General features: G+C 28.8%; 3 protein-coding genes across 13 annotated transcripts in view; 1 reads left to right on the top strand and 2 right to left on the bottom strand.

The window, feature by feature from the left end:
* Positions 1-982, bottom strand: part of LOC136082199 (uncharacterized) — a 2,510-nt gene extending 1,528 nt beyond the window's left edge. Inside the window, exons 1-3 of the mRNA XM_065800716.1 lie at positions 383-982; positions 172-276; position 1 (exon numbers count right to left, since the gene is read on the bottom strand). The exon at position 1 is cut by the window's left edge and continues 120 nt beyond it. Coding sequence (XP_065656788.1) covers position 1; positions 172-276; positions 383-982 — 706 coding nt within the window. The remainder of the gene's footprint in view (positions 2-171; positions 277-382) is intronic.
* LOC101237339 (receptor-type tyrosine-protein phosphatase delta) overlaps positions 1-20,000 on the bottom strand; it is a 544,974-nt gene that overhangs the window by 326,262 nt on the left and 198,712 nt on the right. The gene's annotated exons all lie outside the window — the stretch shown is intronic.
* Positions 1-20,000, top strand: part of LOC101239033 (uncharacterized) — a 161,528-nt gene that overhangs the window by 93,826 nt on the left and 47,702 nt on the right. The gene's annotated exons all lie outside the window — the stretch shown is intronic.

Here is a 20,000-nt window from a genome sequence, read left to right as displayed (position 1 = left end):
CCTAAAAATTAAACCAGAAGTATATTGGTATAATGCAATAAACATAGGTATGTATACTTTTGTCTTATAAAGAATAATAGAATTAAACAAGAAAAATCTAGGATATATTACTACTTCATAGTACATATTGTATACATAACTACATATTAAAACATCTAGTCATCGGGCTACCTTTTTCAGAGACCCATGGGTGATAATATTTCTGCAGAACGTTATGCTTTCATGCTTTTGATGACCAAACCATGTTTTATCTGGAATAGTCAATCTTCTCAACACCTTTTTATTTAAAATGTCAAAAAAAAATCAAAGAGCTCAAAATTGAAGAAATACTAGGGTACAATAATATTTTACAAAAATGTTAACCAATTTTGTAAAACCCTACCTGGTTCTCTACATCAAGATCATTCCATGTTGATTTTAATATTTTAAACAGCATATTATCTGGTCCAGAAGTAGCACTACTTGGATAATTTTTCCAGAAATGTGTTATGTGTAGCTCGTTTATATGATGTCGGCATGCAATAGATAAAACTGGTCGCTGAAAAACTTCATTTACCAGTAAAGAAACAGCTCCATTTTTGTTTCCAGTGTTGATTCTGGTTGTATCAAATGTAACAGCTTGTATACTGTTTGTAAGGTCAAAGCAATTCAAGATATCTCTGATCGCATTTTTTTGATTTTCGCCAGTTCCGGAAAAAATAGCTGGAATTCCCAACAGGTGCGTTTCCATGTTACCGTTTATTAATATTGCTAATCGATCTTTTTCTGATTTTTTCCCATCAGTATATTCATGACATACTTTTCCATCAAAATGGAGTTGAACTAAAATGTTCTTATTATTATTTCTGAAATTTCTCAAATGGTCCTTGATCCTCTTTGATTCATCATAAATGACTTTATCTGCTGCTCTTAATGCTGTAGAGGTTGAACATTTAAATTCATCTATATTTCCACCTGATTTAGCAATTATACTATTAACCATGGCAGTATGCTGCCTATGACTTAATCCTTCCCCAACAGCAGTATCAGCAGTTCTCTTGAGAATATCTTTTGGAAGTAGAACAGTATCTGGTTTTTTGACTTTCTTCTTTAACTCTGGATCTGGATACGGGAAATCATCATTATCTTTATTTTTATCGGATCCATTTGAGCTGAATTCACTCTCTGACATGGTTTCATTCAAACTTGATCTCATTTCAAACTTGGATAAACTCCTGTTAACAGAGGAAATGTACCTTGTGTCTAATCCACCTATTCTTGTTTTTCTATCTCCTAATTGGTCTAATAAAAAAGCAATATCTTCAGTCTTGTCTCGACAACTTCTTTTCTTATCAGCTTTAATGATTGCAACCAGAGTATCGAGCTCAGGTGCAATCCAAAAGATCCTTTTCATCTGAGTTAAAAATTTCCTCCTTTTTTCAATTTCTGATAAAGTTTGTCTTGATTTGTTTTTTTTTAACAGTTTCCAAGTTAGGATCAGCTTCTCTATCTTTTTACTAAAAAATGTGATTTGTAGGTTCTGAACATTTTACAACACATCTATTTCTGTTAATTAATTTATTTAACAGCAGATATTTGTTATATTAATTGTTTTCCTCTAATAATATACAAATAAAACAAAAACAAATACAGTCTGGTACCTACCTAATTGTTTGTAATTGCAAAATCTGAAATCCACCCTTCAACCAAGGTGCAATTAACTTTGAAAGAGTGCAGCATAAAGACTTTTCATTATGGCATCTGATTTCAAAGTGTTTTGTCAACGGACAGTGGATAATTCTACTTTCTTTTTGTTTTGGATGCTTCTCCTTTAAATGCAAGAAGTATTGCAAAACCTCTTGCTCTGTAGAAAATTTGTCTTTTGGTAAGGATGACCTGGATTCCCCAACCAAAAAATTTACTTTTTTCTTACTTTTTCCCGACATGAATAAAACTGTAGTAAATAGCTCTAATAAGCATATGAAGTAAGTGTATCATGAAAGTTATCAATAATTATTTCCCGCGTTTTTAAATGAAAATTAAATATCGTCTTTGCTAAAAAGTAATTCGCATAACGTGTTTAAGCAAGTACGCTAAAGTATTAAAGTAAATGCGAAGCGTAAAAATTGGTAAAAATCCGCATAACTATGCAATTTTTTAGTTAGGTTTAGACAAAATATTTTAAGCAAATTAAATTACCATGCATTTTTTTTTTTTTCTATTAACTTAGAAGAAACTCTGGAAAGAAAAAAAATAGAATTATTTTGAGTTTTAGAACCCGCTCAAACGTGTTGAAAATAAGCTTAAAAAAGGGTAAATAAGTCTAAAATTAGACCATTAGGGCACTTGAGCAACCCCTAAAAGTGGTTAAAACTCAAAAAAAAAAAAATCTACTAATAAAATAGGGGTCTGCGCAGCAGATAAAACTCCATGGTACTTTAAATTTTTTCATGACCCCAAAATGAAGCAGTCTAATATACATATATTCATATATATATATATATATATATATATATATATATATATATATATATATATATATATATATATATATATATATATATATATATATATATATATATATATATTATATATACAAATATATACTTATATGTATATGTATTTATATATATATATATATATATATATATATATATATATATATATATATATATAAATATTGTGAAAAATATTATTTCAAGGGTATTTAAAAATAGTAATGTTACTAACATTAAGTAAATTTTTGATTGTTTCATTAAGTTTTTATTATTTCTTAATTAAGTTTTTATTTAAATTTTAATTAATTGGCAGTTTCACTAATAAACAAATAAAATCTTATAGTTTTTTTTTAATTGCTCACAAAATATATTTATTTTAAAATTTCTACTTGTCCTAACTATATTGTATCAAGCTATGTTAGTGTATTCTACAAATAGTGTGCTCAATGTTCTTAAGGAACAGAGCAATAATAAGTTAGTGAAAACACTTATCTAATTTTATCTTCGACAACTTCTTCCACCATTAGTAGGTTCATCAAGAAGATCCTGATGAACCTACTGATGGTGAAACCAGTACTTGATATAAATTTGATTAGTGTTTTTACTAATTTATGAATATATATATATATATATATATATATATATATATATATATATATATATATATATATATATATATATATATATATATATATATATATATAAACAGTCACAGACAAAATTAAGTAACAATGTTGATAAAATCGAAAATCAAACAGTAAAAACAAAGTTCAGGATCTACATAACTACAATACTTTTATGTTTTTTTAAAAATTTGATTCTAAAGAAAAACTATATTTATAACTCTTTTTTACTCATTGCAAAAGTTATTAAATGAAATTAGCTATCTTAAATTAAATGTTTCTAGTTGAACTGTACAGAGAAGACTTAATTTAAGTGGTTTAATAAACCGTCTTCAGAAAAGTTAACCCCTCATTAGTGGTATAAACAAAAAAAAACGTTACACGTTTGCAAAAATGCATATTAACAAGGGTGGGGCATTTTGGAACTCAGTGTTATGGTCCTATGAGAGTAAATTTGAAATATTTGACTTTAAATAACAACAAAGAGTTTGGTGCAGACCTTGTCATGCACTCCTAGAAAGAAATCTAAAAAAACTGTCAAGCATGGAGGTTGCTCAATTATGGTTTGGGGATGCTTTGCTTCAAATGGTGTGGGAAGACTGGTGAATGTTGAAGGTATAACGACAGGACAATTGTATGTTGATTTGCTTTCAAAAATTTATGTCAATCTGCTAAGGAATTGAATTTAGATTGCAAATTATTATTTCAACAAGACAACGACCCCAAATGCACCAGCAAAGAGGCACAACAGTTCCTCAAAAAAAGTAAAGTTAACATCCTTAAATGGCTGCCACAAAGCCACAAAACCCAAACCTTGAAAATTTATGGGCAATTTTAAAATCTAAAATTCCTACTTCAAAACTAACAAATAGAAAAGAATTTTATGAGGTTCTTAGTGAAACTTGGTGCTGACATCACAGCAAAGCTTGTAAAAAGTATGCCAAGGCGTTTAGAATCAATCATAAAAGCAAAAGGTGGTGCAACAAAGTACTAATATAAAAATCAGACATGATATTCTTGCAATTTTATTAAATTGTTATTGACAAAACATTATATTTCATAATAAAAGCTCAGATGTTTCTTACTTTTGTCAATTTATTTTTGGAAAAAAAATTATAAGCTAGCTAATTTCATTTAACAGAGTTAAATTTAATTTCATTTAACATTTATCTTTTTAATTTATAAAAAAATATAAGATTATTGCAGTTATGTAGATCCTGACATAAATAATTTTGTTTTTAAATTTTTTTATATATAAATGTAGCAGCACTCCATTGTGAGTAAGGCTATAAGATAGTCAATGTAGCAATGCTCCGATCATGCTTTACTGTTCAAAAATAAAAATAAAAACATTCAGAATGTTTTTATTTTAAAATAATATAGTAAAAATATTCAGAATGTTTTTAAAAACATTCAGAATGTTACTGCTTGACAGTCTCAAAACATTGATTTCACAAGCTTGATCACATCAATGTCAGTTTTTTGCCATTCTATTGTTAAAGATTTCAGATAAAACTTTTATACATGTCGGTTTTTGATCAGAAATATATCTTGAAACTTATAGTTTTTTATTAGGGTTAAAGTCCTGCTGAAATCCTCAAGGCATTTTGTTTTTATCATCTGACAGCATAACATCTTTAATGACGTCCTTGATTATTAGGGTCAGTCAAATTTTTAATTTTTCTGATTTTTGCATCATTACTAGTGAGAAAAGTTGCTGCACCATGTAATATGACTACCTGAAAAATATTAGCCTTTTTGAATTTAGTTTAAAGGGGGCAACTTTTGCTTACATTATATGGGTATGAGATCCACTGTTATTCGCTTGCATATCACCTGAAAATAAGTAAAAACTCCATGTAAAGAATAAAAACTACATTTGTATACTAAAAAAGAATGTGAAAATGCAAAATCCTTATATAAAGTCCTTTTTACAGTCAATTTTTGGATATTTAAGTTTCGAGTTTGGAGCAGAAACAAACATTCCATCACGTTTTTCACAGGTTGTGACGATCTCAGATACTCTAGATACTTCTTTGACCAGATGTTCAACATTCTGAGAATGCCATGGAATATAAGGAACTTGAAGAGTACCATTTGTAACATTGATTAAGAGGTCTTCATTGTTTATTTCAGATAAAATCGGAGGAAAAGAGATATCAACATATGACTAATCGATTATTTCTGAATATGAGGAAGCATGAAAATTGAGAGAAATTATTTTTAGAGAGAAAACACATACCCCACCAGTATTATCTTCTCTTCTACATGCAATAATTTTTTGATGGCTGACAACAAAACACTTTCAGAATGAGCGAAATAACAGTTTCTTTGCAATACTTTCTGGGCAATTGCTATTGTATCAGGATGATTAAGACTACGAGTACATTTTGTTATCATGAAAAAATTTCGTGCTCATTCAACACATTTTCAATTTTTCTTGATTAAAAACCAACAGAAACAGTAAACTTTGATGATGTAATCAACAATTTTTATCAGGCTTATTATGGGTTTTATGCTCGACATGTATAACTGAAGCAGGTGATTGGCAAATGTGAGCCATGTGGCATGATTGAGATTTCTGGGAGGAATATTTGTGAAATACTTTTTTGTTTCTACATCCAAATTTTGGAATCCTCGGATAATAGCATTGCATGCTTTAAGTATTTCTGATCTTTACTGAGATTGTGAATGACGTCATCAGACATTTTAATGAGTACTCCATTTACACTGGCAAAGTCAACTATTGGTAGAAAATGAACATCAAAAGATAGTTGTTGACCAAGAATGCCTTTGAATACAGTAGGAGCAGATGTACTGCCATTAAGATTAGTGAAAATTGCTCTGAGTGGCAGCTCATTCAAAGAAGCAAGCAAATACACCATTGAAGAGGTTTGCCAATGCGAGTTTCAAGTAAACAATGATATCATTTTTCCGGCCCATGTTTATATTGGTTCCATCACAAACAACACTTTGTAAAGTCACAAGAGAGTTTCATTTAAAACTGAAGTAATTTCTTTTGCAACATCAACTGCTTTACCACTTTGTGGACAAATGTGATCAAGTAGGCACTGTTAGAATATGAGCAGATAATGTAATGATCTTCTTTGATGGAAGTGGCCCTACTAACTTTACCATGGTCTTGTTCCATTAACAATAGGGTTTTGTCTATACGTTCATCAAAATCAATTCCAATGATTCCTGTGGCTATTTCTGCATGTTTTTCGATATCTTTTTGTCGGCACAAGTTTCTTTGTCTTCTTAATTTTGCTGGATCTAATATGTATTGTGGTAAATTGAATGATATATCTTTTATGCAAGCATTAACAATTTTGCATTCATCTTGGTTGCTAACTCCTGTTCATTCCATAATTTGACAGAGTTCTTTGTACTGAAATACACTGCGATATTTGTCCACTATGTGAGCTGTCTTCTGAATCAGTAGCTTTGTCATATTCCTCATTATCATCATAACAACTGCTTTCTTCATCGCTCTCGCAGGAAAGAGTTATTATCGATGATGAAACTTGGCGTGTTTCTGCATTCTTTTTTCCAAAGTTAATTTCCCGTTCTTTACCAATTTTTTGCTTTTGGAGTCATTCTGTTTGTTGGTCAATCTGACCAATGTACATTTTACGATTACTCTTTTGATCAAGCCAAAACTTGCATTCCTTAAAAGGAACTTTCATGGAACAATGGCAGTTTGACCGGTCCCTGGTACCACTATTAACACATTTGCAAGGACAAATTTCAAAGGACTCTTTTCATCAATAAATCAATTGTTTTGAATCAGTAACCAATTTATCCAAGCTTTTCAGAATGCTGTTACATAATATCGTTGGCAACCCTGTCCTCAACCATATTTTTACCAAATCATCAGCTATTATCTTATTTACGTCTCTGATTGATGGCACTTCATAGTCTAAGGATTGTGAGGAAGTTTTTGCGTGTCTGATGTATAGATAATGCTTAAAGACTTCTTCTTTTGTAGGCAATTGACTTTCTGGACTTACACTTGACTTGACTTTCTGGATTTACAGGGTCAGCCAAATACTGAGTGTTAAGAGTCACCTCTGGTTTTGATAAAGTTTTTCTTCAAGTTCATTATGCAAACTAAAAAGAATAAGTATAAAAAATTATTCATACAAAAAATTTTTACAAAAAATAAATTAAAGTTATGTTCACTTGTGAATGTAAATATCAAGTGACAACAAATCAATAAATAAACATTCAAACAATTTTAAAATGTGTTAATATTTAACATTAACAATCAAAGCATATTAAAAGTATTCATATTTTAATATTAATATTGCAATATGCATTCAAAACACTCACAATATTGTGTTACATTATCGTGATTGAAAAATAACTATCTGATAGTTATTGATTTTACCACGTTCATTACATAAAATCTTGTGTATATATATACAAATTAAATCTCCCATGACAATTCTTTAACTACTGGGTAATTCCATATTAAAGCATCCAGACCATGACACCCTTACGTCTCAGAATTTGTTCATTTTTACCTCACTTGCAGTCCATATTAAAAAAATAATAACTGCGAAAATTTTAGTTAAAAATACACATAGGCTCCAGAGATATCAACAGTTTAAATAATGCTGACTCAGCATTTTTTAGCATTTATCTGAACCAACTAAAAAGCAACTTTGACATATAGCATTTTCATAATGGCTTGGGGAAATTTCCTAAAATCTGGTACCCCAACAGATTTTTACTTGCAGAATCCTAAAAGAGCACCCTCAAGACTCGATTGTCTCAGGAAATGTCTCATTTATCCAATTTTGTTCAAAATTATTGACTTGTAAATTCATGATTTTTGGAGGTAAAATGAAGGCTGTGGCCCAAAATCTCGAATAAAAAGTTTAATTGTATATCATTATTTTATCTTAGGTCTACTAAAAAAATGTTAGATTCATCAATTGTCTCTCTAATAATTGGTCAAAATTTGCGTTTAAAAATTGCGTCTTTTTAGAAAAATTTAAATTTTGTAATGAAAGCAATTGAAATGTTTTTAAAAACATTTATTTGAATAAAACATCAAATAGTGTTATCTATTGATTAGTTTAGGATGTTTATAGTCATAGGCCAAGGGAAGGCCAGGAGGCCTCTGACCAATTCTGCCCTCCTCCCCAATCTCCCTGGATTTTTTATTTTTTTTGCATCAAAAGATATAATGATAAATAATTACAAAATTCAATTTAAAAAGTTTTTTTTAGTTTAAGTTTGAGAAACAAATTTTTAATCATTATTTAAATTCAAATCAGTGAATGCTTACCTCCTATTATATCAAAAACAAGCAAATGTTTTGTTTTGTTCTTTTTAAAGGTTGTACTTTCCTTGTTTGTATTTTTTTAAAGAATGATTGTGAACTTTTTTGTTTTTGTATTTTTTTAGCAGGTAATGTTATAAATAATAAACATTTTAATATGGAGAAATGTGACATTGGAAACATTCATTGCCACAAAACTGGATTTTCTAGAAAACAAGATTTTGTTTAATTCAAAGATCTTTCTTCTGAAAAACAAAAAGTAATAATATGGCGAGCAAATTTAAACGAAAAGTATTGTTCAATAAAAGTTATATGTTGTTATCATGAGCAATTCTATGGAAAATATTTTGAGAGATAAATTACAAAGTGTTGCAATTCTTTTGGAACACACATGGAAAATAAAAAAATTGCTATAAAAGGTAATCTAACATTAGTTACAACAGAATTAATATGGAAATTAAAATAAAAGAAAAACATTTTACTATTTATAAAAATTTTATATTTTTAGTTATTTTAAAAACTTAAAACTAAATTTGTTTCTTAGGTAATATAAAGATTTTCCAAGACTTGGCGAAATTTTTGCAACAAAATAATGTTTATGTAACTTCAGGTTGGAAATTCTGCAGTAAATGTTACAAAAAAGCTGTAGAAACAGATGGGTATTTAAATTCACAGGAGGAATGGGAATCGAAAAGTGAGAAAAAATTAAGTTAGATACCACTATAGAATTGCTTGGAATTTCACCAGTCAAACTAAAAAGTCTTTCAAAACACAGCAAATTGCCTGCAGCGAAACAAAAGTTTGAGAACACTATTGACAGAGATGCAAAAATGGTCTCATTAGCATATAACGTTAAAGAAACTTTTTTAACAATAGAAGTAAAAACCCCTATTTCAAACAACAGAAATAACAATGACCATGATCTAGACATTTTAATGTATGAAATAAAAAAAATTTCAGGGACTGACTATCATCGCCATGAGGTGCAAATGTTAACACTCGCACTGAAATCATGGGCACGTACAAAGATATCAAGCTACTTTGAAGTGTCTGATTATCTTGTTCAAACTGCAAGAAAAGTTAAAAATGAGCATGGAATTCTATCATTACCAGGAAAAAAAATTGGAAACCCACTTTCACCAGAAACAGTTAATTTAGTGATTAACTTTTATCAAAGTAATGAATTTTCAAGAATGATGCCAGGAAAAAAAGATTTTGTAAGTGTTAGGAAAAACCAATATGTTCAAAAAAGATTATTGCTACTCAATCTTAATAAATTACATGTTGCATTTAAAAAAGACTACCCTAACATCAAAGTCATTTTGTCAAAATTTTGTACTCTTAAACCTAAATGGTGTATTACAACTAATGCGTCACGTACTCATAATGTATGTGTATGCATACATCACCAAAATACAAAATTTCACATTCATGCCATTAGGTGGAATAAAAGTTATAAAGATTTTATGGCATTGATTGTTTGTCCGCTTGAAAATAAAGAATGTAAGTTGCATCAATGTATTCCCAATCAATACCCAAACCAATGCCCTGGTATTGAAGCATTAAAAAGTTTTTAGTGCAGAGTTTATGGACCATAAGCTCGAAGAAGATGTAGCATTCAAGCAATGGCAGAGTACCGATCGTACAACACTACTATTACAATCATTGCCACTAGATGAATTTAATGATTTATTATGTGACAGCATTGACAACCTTACCACTTATTCATATATTGCAAAAACACAAAGTAGATACTTGAAAATCTTAACCAAAACAAATGCTTAATTTTAGGAGATTTTGCTGAAAATTATCAATATGTTGTTCAGGATGAGGTTCAAAGTTATCACTGGAGTAAAAGTCAGTGTTCACTTTTTACAATTGTACTTTATTTTATAGAGAAAAAAGTTCTCAAACGCAAATCTTTTTGTTACCTTTCAGAAGATGTTAATCATGACACAGGATTTATTTACAAGACTCAGGAAGATATAACTAGATATATCATAGAAAATCTACCTGATGTATCAAGTGTGAAATACTTTTTCGATGGTTGTGCAGCACAATTTAAAAATTTTCAAAACTTCATCAATCTTTGTCATCACAATAAAGTCTTTGAATTAAACGCTGAATGGGTATTTTTTGCCACCGGTCATGGTAAATCCCCCTGTGATGGTATTGGTGGGACTGTTAAAAGAGTAGTATGTCAAGAAAGTCTAAAACAAATTACTTCTAGGCAGATTTTAGATGTTAATTTAATGTACCGCTTTTTTAAAGCCAAGATAAATGGAATTTGTCTTAAATTATTTTCTAAAGATGAAATCGACCTAACACGAGCACAATTCAAAAAAAGATATTTTGGTGAAAGAACAGTTCCTGGCACAAGGACATATCATCATTTTATTCCAATTGCTTCAAAAACTATAGGTTATAAAAAAACAAGTATTGATACATGTATTGAAATATTTGATATGATTCCAAAAAGCAAACATAATAAAGAGATTTCATTAAACATTAAAAAAATGGATTATATTGCATGTTTTTATGACGGATTTTGGTGGGTAGGGATTGCTGAAGATGTAAGTGAGCTTGATATAAAAGTCAGATTCATGCATCCACAAGGACCAGGTAAAACCTTTTTTTGGCCAATGAGAAATGACGAGTGTTGGGTGCTTAATTCTGAAGTTATATGTCTAATTTCTACACCCACAACATGATCAGGTCGTACGTACAACATATCTGATTTAAATTTAGAGAATATAAACAGTTGGTTACAAAAAAAAATTAAATACATTTAAAATAATTTTGTTGTAATTTTATTTACTTATTTTGCATTTAGAATTTGTCTTTCTTTTTTCTTTTTATTCAAATCCTTGGAAGGAAGGCTGAGAAGTGTTTAAATAAATCCCACTGTCCACCTAATTATGTCAATGACTTTATTAGTATTAATCTACTAAATAATACCATAAAGATATTGATTGTTAAAATGTTTAAAAAAATTTCAATATTTTTAGTTTTAAAATCTATGATTTTTAAAATTATGAAAAGATCATAGTTTTGAGTGCTTATTTTGAAATAAGAGGTAAATAATGAAAAAAATTGTTTCTCAAACTTATACTAAAAAAAAAAATTATGTTTTTAAATTGAATTTTAATAATTATTTATTATTATATCTTTTAATGCATTAAAAAAAAAAACAAAAAAAAAACAGGGAGATGGGGGGGGGGCAGAATTGGTCAGAGGCCCCTCGGCCCTCCCTTGGCCTATGATTATAAACATCCTAAACTAATCAATAGATAGCACTATTTGATGTTTTATTCAAATAAATGTTTTTAAAAACATTTCAATTGCTTTCGTTACAAAATTTAAATTTTTCTAAAAAGACGCAATTTTTAAGCGCAAATTTTGACCAAGTATTAGAGAGACAATTGATGAATCTAACTTTTTTTAGTAGACCTAAGATAAAATAATGATATACAATTAAACTTTTTATTTGGGTTTTTGGGCCACAGCCTTCATTTTACCTCCAAAAATTGTGAATTTACAAGTCAATAATTTTGAACAAAATTGGATAAATGAGACATTTTCTGAGACGATCGAGTCTTGAGGGTGCTCTTTTTGGATTCTGCAAGTAAAAATCTATTGGGGTACTAGATTTTAGGAAATTTCCCCAAGCCATTATGAAGATACTATATGTCAAAGTTGCTTTGTAGTTGCTTCAGATAAATGCTAAAAAATGCTGAGTCAGCATTATTTAAACTGTCGATATCTCTGGAGCCCATGTGTATTTTTAACTAAAATTTTCGCAGTTATTATTTTTTTAATATGAACTGCAAGTGAGGTAAAAATGAACAAGTTCTGAGACGTAAGGGTGTCGAAAATATTTTTTTTTGGATGATTTTATATGGAATTACCCTACAATAGTCATTAAAATAACCCTTAAAAGTAATCATAAAAAAATCAGTAAATTTTAAGTAGAACAATAGAACAGTGAGTGATAAAGTAAAAATGAAATTAGAAATAGAGGCAATGTCAAATATGGGTATAGTTAATTAAATAAAATTTGAAATATTCCATTTGAATAAATAGTGAATTCGAACTATGTATAAAGGCGTTATTTAAAAAGCTTACGCAATAGTTGCCTCCCTAAGATATTGAAGGAAGCTCGAATTTTCATTGTTTCCTTATTATTTTCACATTATAGCAACTTTTTGTAGTAGTGACAATAAGCTAAAAAATATGACCCACCCTATTGATTATATTTTTGCCCATAATGTCATCAAGTGGATAGTATTGACAGAAAAGACCTGTAAAGAAAATATATTAAGGTGCATCAAAATATCCATTGTTGGGATATTTTGATGCACTCTAATTCTTATTATCCTTACAACAATTGGAGAGCAGCTCAAACTTGTAAGATAGAGCAGATCCAACTACATTTACTATGCGTTTTTTGGGGTTATTGTAAATGTGGGTGAACACAGTAGTGAATAGTAATCCAAAAAGATGTAAAGTAAAGGACTCAGTTAAACAGTTGCCATTCAAATATTGTAAAGCTTTTGCTAAAACATTCTATTAATTCTCAATAGCAACTCTGTTTAATTTTTTCAAAATTCAAATAGTTGGAACATAAAGTCTGAATTATATAGTAAGTCACTTAATTAAAAAAAATTGAGTTGAGGCCTAAAATTAGTAATAAAACACTTTTTTTACAACTAATATTTGAAATTATTTAAAAACTTTGGCATATAAAATTTGCCGAGTGGTCACACCGAGCAGTGAACGCCTGAGGGAAGAAATGAAGTACATTAGAGTAAAAGAGAATTATTTTTCGAACAAAGCATATTTTGACAGTTGTCAAGACAAACATAAAGATTAATAGAGGAATATTTAAAAATAAATAAGACAGACAATGCACCTACACAGTACTTACAATAATAAAAAAAATTATTTTATTTACACTAATATGAACAAAGATATACAACAAATATATCACCAAACAAAAAAATTATTAAACAAAAAATTGATTTTAAAATAAAAAGTATTCATACAACCATGTAAGACCTCAGAATGAAAAAAAAAACGTTAATGCTGATGTGTAAAATAATTTGTGTAGTGGTTAAGTATCAAACATCTCCTCAGAGTTGCGTCTATTATTACTGGCATTTCGATAAGGATCAGCACTAATAACTAGTTTATCCCGTCAGATAAACATCATTGCCACTTATGCTTTGCCCCGCCATTTATGCCTATTCCATACTGCAGTAAAAAAGGACTCACTACAAATAGCTAAAACCCAACCATACCCAAATTTGTTAAACACTAATATTTTTTAGATGATATGATATAAAAAGTGTTGATCTACTGTACAATATAAATAAAAAATAACTAAATAAATCACTTACCATACACCAGTAGAAAACACTAAGCACAATAAATTAAAATTCAGAACAAACACCAGAACAAAACTAAATCAACTAAAGTATGCAAACAGAAAATACTAATAAATTTCCCACCATTTAAAACAAGTAGTTACTTCTAGCATAAATAAACCAAAAACAATCAAATATTAAAAACCCTTTTAAAATTAAATAAAACACAATAGAGTCTTCAAAAAACTCTAGCGCTGTCATAGATACTTCATTCAAATTTTGTTAACCAATCAAAAGTGTAAGAAAATGAACAACCCACGCAACTTAAAGTGATCACTAAAAATCAAGTAATATAAGATAGTGGAAAAAATATATATATATATTTTCTGCAAAAATGTAAAGATTTAAACATGTAGTAAAAGATATAAACTTTGTGAGTAATAATAAAAAACAAAAACCGTGCATGTGAAAATTAAAACAAAGCTGAGCAAAGAATATAATATAGCTCAAAAATTCCTTGATCATAGTAGTAATATGCAAACCAGTGGATAAATAATATATTAAAAATACTGTAATAAGACATAATAAATATTGTAATAAGACTAGATAAATTTTAGCCAATTGGGTTAATAAAAAGTTTTTTGGGTAATATTACAATGATATAAGGCATGATATAAAAATGATATAAAAAGCAGGTAAAATATTGTTTAGAGGTAAAGTTTTCTCTGCGGTCCAAATTAAAGTAACTTTGAGACCATAACAAAATCGAAATTTCAAAAAGTAGAATTTGCTCTACGGTCTGAATTAAACGTATTTTTGAGATCATAACAAGTGATACAAAAAAGTACATCAACAAATAAGTAAGAACATAATATCTAAATAAGTAATAACTAAATCGAATTTTCGAAGAGTAAAGCTTTTATGAAATAATATTTTAGTTAGAAATAACATAAAAAATTAACCAAAATACAAAAATGTTTATTTATGTGCCATCTGGGTTAGAAATTTCTTGATCGATTTTGTAACTCGCAATAGGTGGAGTTGGCCATATATTTTTAAGATCAGTATCCTGTTCAACAATATTCCAGTGCTTTTTTATTATTTTATTGATAAGTTTTCCAACTTTTCCAAATGTTGTAGCTATTGGTAAAATTCTCTCTTTTTCTTCTCTATATTTATTGCAGATAAGTTCGTATTGTGTATGTTATAGTGCCTTTAAAACCTTTGTTAATAGATTGAATAGGGTAGCCTCGTATAACTAAAATTTGTGCTAGTTTTTGTAGCTCTTTTATTAGGTTGTAATTGTTCGATATAATCTTATTGTATCTTAACGCTTGGCTATATACTAAGTTGCTTTTTTGATGAGGGGGATGGAATGAATTATAATGTAATAGTGCTGTTGTATCAGTTGCCTTTTTGTATATTGTTGTTACTAACTGTCCATCTAGCTTTTTGATAATTGTTAGGTTCATGAAATTAATAGAATTGGTTGAATTATTGAAGGTAAATTTGATTTTGGGGTGGATAGCATTTATAAATTCGAAAACTTGTGTTAATTAGCATAGGGTGGGGCTATACGTGTTCCCATGGTAGTTCCTGTTAATTGTAAAAAGTGATCAGTCAAAAACTGAAAGTTGCTGTGGGTTAGGATGGTTTATTATATAATGTCAATTAATACAACAGATGAACGTTTCATGGGTCTGTTATATAGTGGTATCTTTAAATAAAAATTTATATGGTATCTTTAAATAAAATTTCACAGCGTCAATACCTTCGCTGTGAGGAATGTTTGTATACAAAGATACAACATCAGCCATGACAAGGATGTAATTGTTGGTTTCTAGTACATGAGATTGAAGAAGTTTAAGGAAATGTGTTGTGTCTTTAAATAACAATAAGTTGTCGATTGGTCCGTCATAACCAGAAACAAATTGGTCTTTAGGGGATGCCTATGTTATGCCTTTTGGGAAAGCCATAAAACAGGGGTGTACGAAGATGTGTTTTTGGACATAGGAACTCCAATGTATTTTTATCAATCATATGATGAAGAAACATATAGTCAATAAGATTGTTAAAATCTCTCACTATACTTTTTGTTGGATCTTCTGAGAGTAGTTTATCTGATAAAAATTGAGAGATCTTCTCTTCATAGTCAGTTTAGTCTAAAATACAAATACTCCCTCCTTTGTCGGCCTTTTTTATGGCAATTGTGGGATTAAACATAAGGTTGTTTAGTGTGTGAATAAGTTTAGGAGTTAAATTTTTTTCATCTTTTGGTAGTTGTGAGAAAACAAGTGTGGTTATATCATATTCTACCAAGTTAAGATAACTTTTAATAGTTTTGTTTTTCATCAAAGGGGGGAGACCAATTTGATTTTTTATGAAATGGATGCCTTGTTATCTTTTCGGTCCCAAAATAGAGTTGTTGGAGAAGTGTTGTTTTAAATCATGTGAATATTATGTGACGTATTTGTAATTGTTATGTGAATATTAAGTAATGTATTTGTATTTGAAGGAACAAAGTCTAATCCCAAACTTAAAAGCTCTTTTTCATCGTCTGTTAGGACACGTTTTAATATGTTGGTTACTAATTTATTGTTAAATTGATGTGAGAAATTTGACTTAGCCTGAATGATTTCTTTATTATATTGCCTCATGTTGCTATGTGGTGTTGACAAAAACAATTTAGCCAGAGTAAATGGTACAAAATTTGCTTTTTTAATTAGATGGAGTAAACAGTTTTCTTTGCTGATCTTAGAGAAAAACATTTTACCGTAAAAAATATTAATCGTAATTAGTAATATTTAAAAAACTTTTTTTTACAACTTATATTTGAAAAAAGTTCATTATTTATTAAAAAAATACAAAAGTTACTTTATTTTATAGTTTTTGTTTAAATAATTGTTTGCTGATTGATATGGTCATTTTTTTAACTACCTTAGGGAGATGAATAAAGTAGAAAAGTAGTATATAAATGTAGTCAAAAGGTATTTGCTAACTAATTGTTAACTAATGTCAAAAGCTATTTGTTAACTAATTTTTAACTAATGTAAAATATAATTGTTAACTAAGAATTAAAACAAAAGAAGTAGTAGCTGCCACCGTCAATTGTTAACTAAGAATTAAAACAAAAGAAGTAGTAGCTGCCACAGTCAATTGTTAACTAAGAATTAAAACAAAAGAAGTAGTAGCTGCCACAGTCAATTGTTAACTAAGAATTAAAACAAAAGAAGTAGTAGCTGCCACAGTCAATTGTTAACTAAGAATTAAAACAAAAGAAGTAGTAGCTGCCACAGTCAATTGTTAACTAAGAATTAAAACAAAAGAAGTAGTAGCTGCCACAGTTAAATGTTAACTAAGAATAAAACAAAAGAAGTAGTAGCTGCCACAGTTAAATGTTAACTAAGAATTAAAACAAAAGAAGTAGTAGCTGCCACAGTCAATTGTTAACTAAGAATTAAAACAAAAGAAGTAGTAGCTGCCACAGTCAATTGTTAACTAAGAATTAAAACAAAAGAAGTAGTAGCTGCCACAGTTAAATGTTAACTAAGAATTAAAACAAAAGAAGTAGTAGCTGCCACAGTTAAATGTTAACTAAGAATTAAACAAAAGAAGTAGTAGCTGCCACAGTTAAATGTTAACTAGAATTAAAACAAAAGAAGTAGTAGCTGCCACAGTTAAATGTTAACTAAGAATTAAAACAAAAGAAGTAGTACACACTAAAAAAAAAAAGGTAGAAATTTCTACCTGTAGGGTAGGATATGTGATATACCCTTAGTAAGGTATAGATTTTCTACCTTTTAGGGTAGAAAATTATATTAAAAACAATTATTTGTCAAACAAATTTCTAACTTAAAGGTATAATTTTCTACCTTATAAGGTAGAAAATTGTACCTTACTAAGGGTATATCACATATCCTACCTTAACTAAAAATTTCTACCATTAATTTTTAGTGTGTAGCTGCCACAGTTAAATGTTAACTAAGAATTAAAACAAAAGAAGTAGTAGCTGCCACAGTCAATTGTTAACTAAGAATTAAAACAAAAGAAGTAGTAGCTGCCACAGTCAATTGTTAACTAAGAATTAAAACAAAAGAAGTAGTAGTTGCCACAGTTAAATGTTAACTAAGAATTAAAACAAAAGAAGTAGTAGCTGCCACAGTTAACTGTTAACTAAGACATAAAACAAAAGAAGTAGTAGCTGCCACAGTCAATTGTTAACTAAGAATTAAAACAAAAGAAGTAGTAGTTGCCACAGTTAAATGTTAACTAAGAATTAAAACAAAAGAAGTTACTGGCTGCCACAGTTAAATGTAAAAACTAAAATAATGGTTATGGTTATGGTTATGGTTGCTACAATGCAGTTGTTAGGGGGCATCCACAAAGTATGTACACAGTAAAACTACTGGTTTTGGACCCCCCTTGTACCAACCTGTACGCTTTTGAAAATTCTCTACCCACCCCTTCCCCTCTCTCAAATATATTTCAAAACATTAATACAAAAAAATAATTTAGTTTATTTGACATTTCTCTGTACTTAATTAAAACTTGTTACTTAATGTATTTATTTAATGTTACTTAATGTACTTATTTAAATCTTAAAATGTTACAACATATTTTAACATTTTAAGAGAAATGATAGTGATAATAATGCGTATATGTAATAATGCGTACAGCAGCGTGACATTAAAAAAAAAAAATTCGAATATTACTGCTACATTTTAAGATGTTCTCTATCTCAATATGAATTCAAAAAGGTCTTAAAAAGTTGTTTTTGACCACTCTAAGTGCTTTATGTAAAAATTGATTTTTAAGATATTTGTCTTTTTTTCTATTTGTTTTTACTTTTTGTTAATATTAAGCTCAATTGTTCTTTGTTATGAACTCATAAAATAAATATTTCCTGTTCATTTTAATTTTAGAAAACTAATTAAATATTGGATTTACAGATCAGGATGGGAAAAGCCAAAAAAAACAAAAAACAATTCTTTATATAATTTAACTACAAGTGCCAGAAGACCATTGTATCTACTAAATCACCTATTTCTGAATTGCCACCTAATCAACTCCCTACCAATAGAACAGTTTTAAGACATTACTATTATCTTATCAGTTATAGATCAAATCGATTTAAAAGTTTAAATACAAACTTTGCATGTGCAGTTGGCAAAAATTTTGATTTGGTATGCAAAGAAAACACAAGTCAGCGAGGAAATGAAAACTTTTGTCTCTTCCAAAAAACAGTAAACTTCTGGAAACTTTGTGGATTTAGCAACTATTTAATTTTTGAATCAAAAATTATTGAAAAGTTTGTAAAACTTCACAAAAAATGGCAGCTTATGGTACAATAACAAAAACTTAGAAGATAGAAAGCAAAGAACAAAGAATTATTTTTTGTTCTTTGCTTTCTAGTGTTTTTACTTTTTTACAAAAAGTAAAAACATTTTAACATTATTTTGTACTATGTGAATTTGTACTATGTTATACAAAATCTGTTGGAGTATTTTGAAATACTCAACTAAGTTTTTGCAGTTTGTACTGACACTACTGCCACAAATACAGGTAGATTGGATAGAACAATTATGATTTTAACAAGAATTTTAAAAAACCACCTGGTGACAAAATTCTAGCACAAAACTTGCACAAGCAGTAATAGTGCAAAAAAAAAGTTTATTGAACAAAAAAATTTTTTATTTCAGGACTGAAATAATCCTTTTTCGTTATTACAACATACTGCATTTTCTGTATACATGTTCCATTTAATTTTTTGTATACATGTTCACACATGTCTTGTACAAGATTTTTATCAACTTTTCATAAACAAAATAGATTCTTTTTTCCAGCTGATCTTTTGTTACTAACTGATATTCTACTCATCAAGGTAATTGGTCACACTTCTAGCATCATGTGAAGAGGCCAAGTTAGGCCAGAATGCATTATTATTTTATAGGAGGAATGATTCTTTTGATGATTCAATTGTTTATGTACCCTGTTTAGTTGATTGCTAGTCTCGCAGAACATGAATTAACATAAATAATTTTGAGGTTCCACAAGAGGATATGGTAATCCACACATGAATTTTTTTTCCAAGTTTGCTTTTGTGCTTTTACTTCATATTTTTTGGCACATTTTTGGATTTATCTGAGTAAAATCCAGCATTAGAATTTTTATTTGTATGTTTAAATGTAAAATAAGACTCATCATCAATTACAAATTCGCAGTTTCTGAATTTACGACAAAT

Source organism: Hydra vulgaris, chromosome 07 (genome assembly GCF_038396675.1).
Source record: "Hydra vulgaris chromosome 07, alternate assembly HydraT2T_AEP".
Lineage (NCBI taxonomy): Eukaryota > Metazoa > Cnidaria > Hydrozoa > Anthoathecata > Hydridae > Hydra > Hydra vulgaris.
This window is presented reverse-complemented; position numbering and strand designations above follow the sequence as displayed.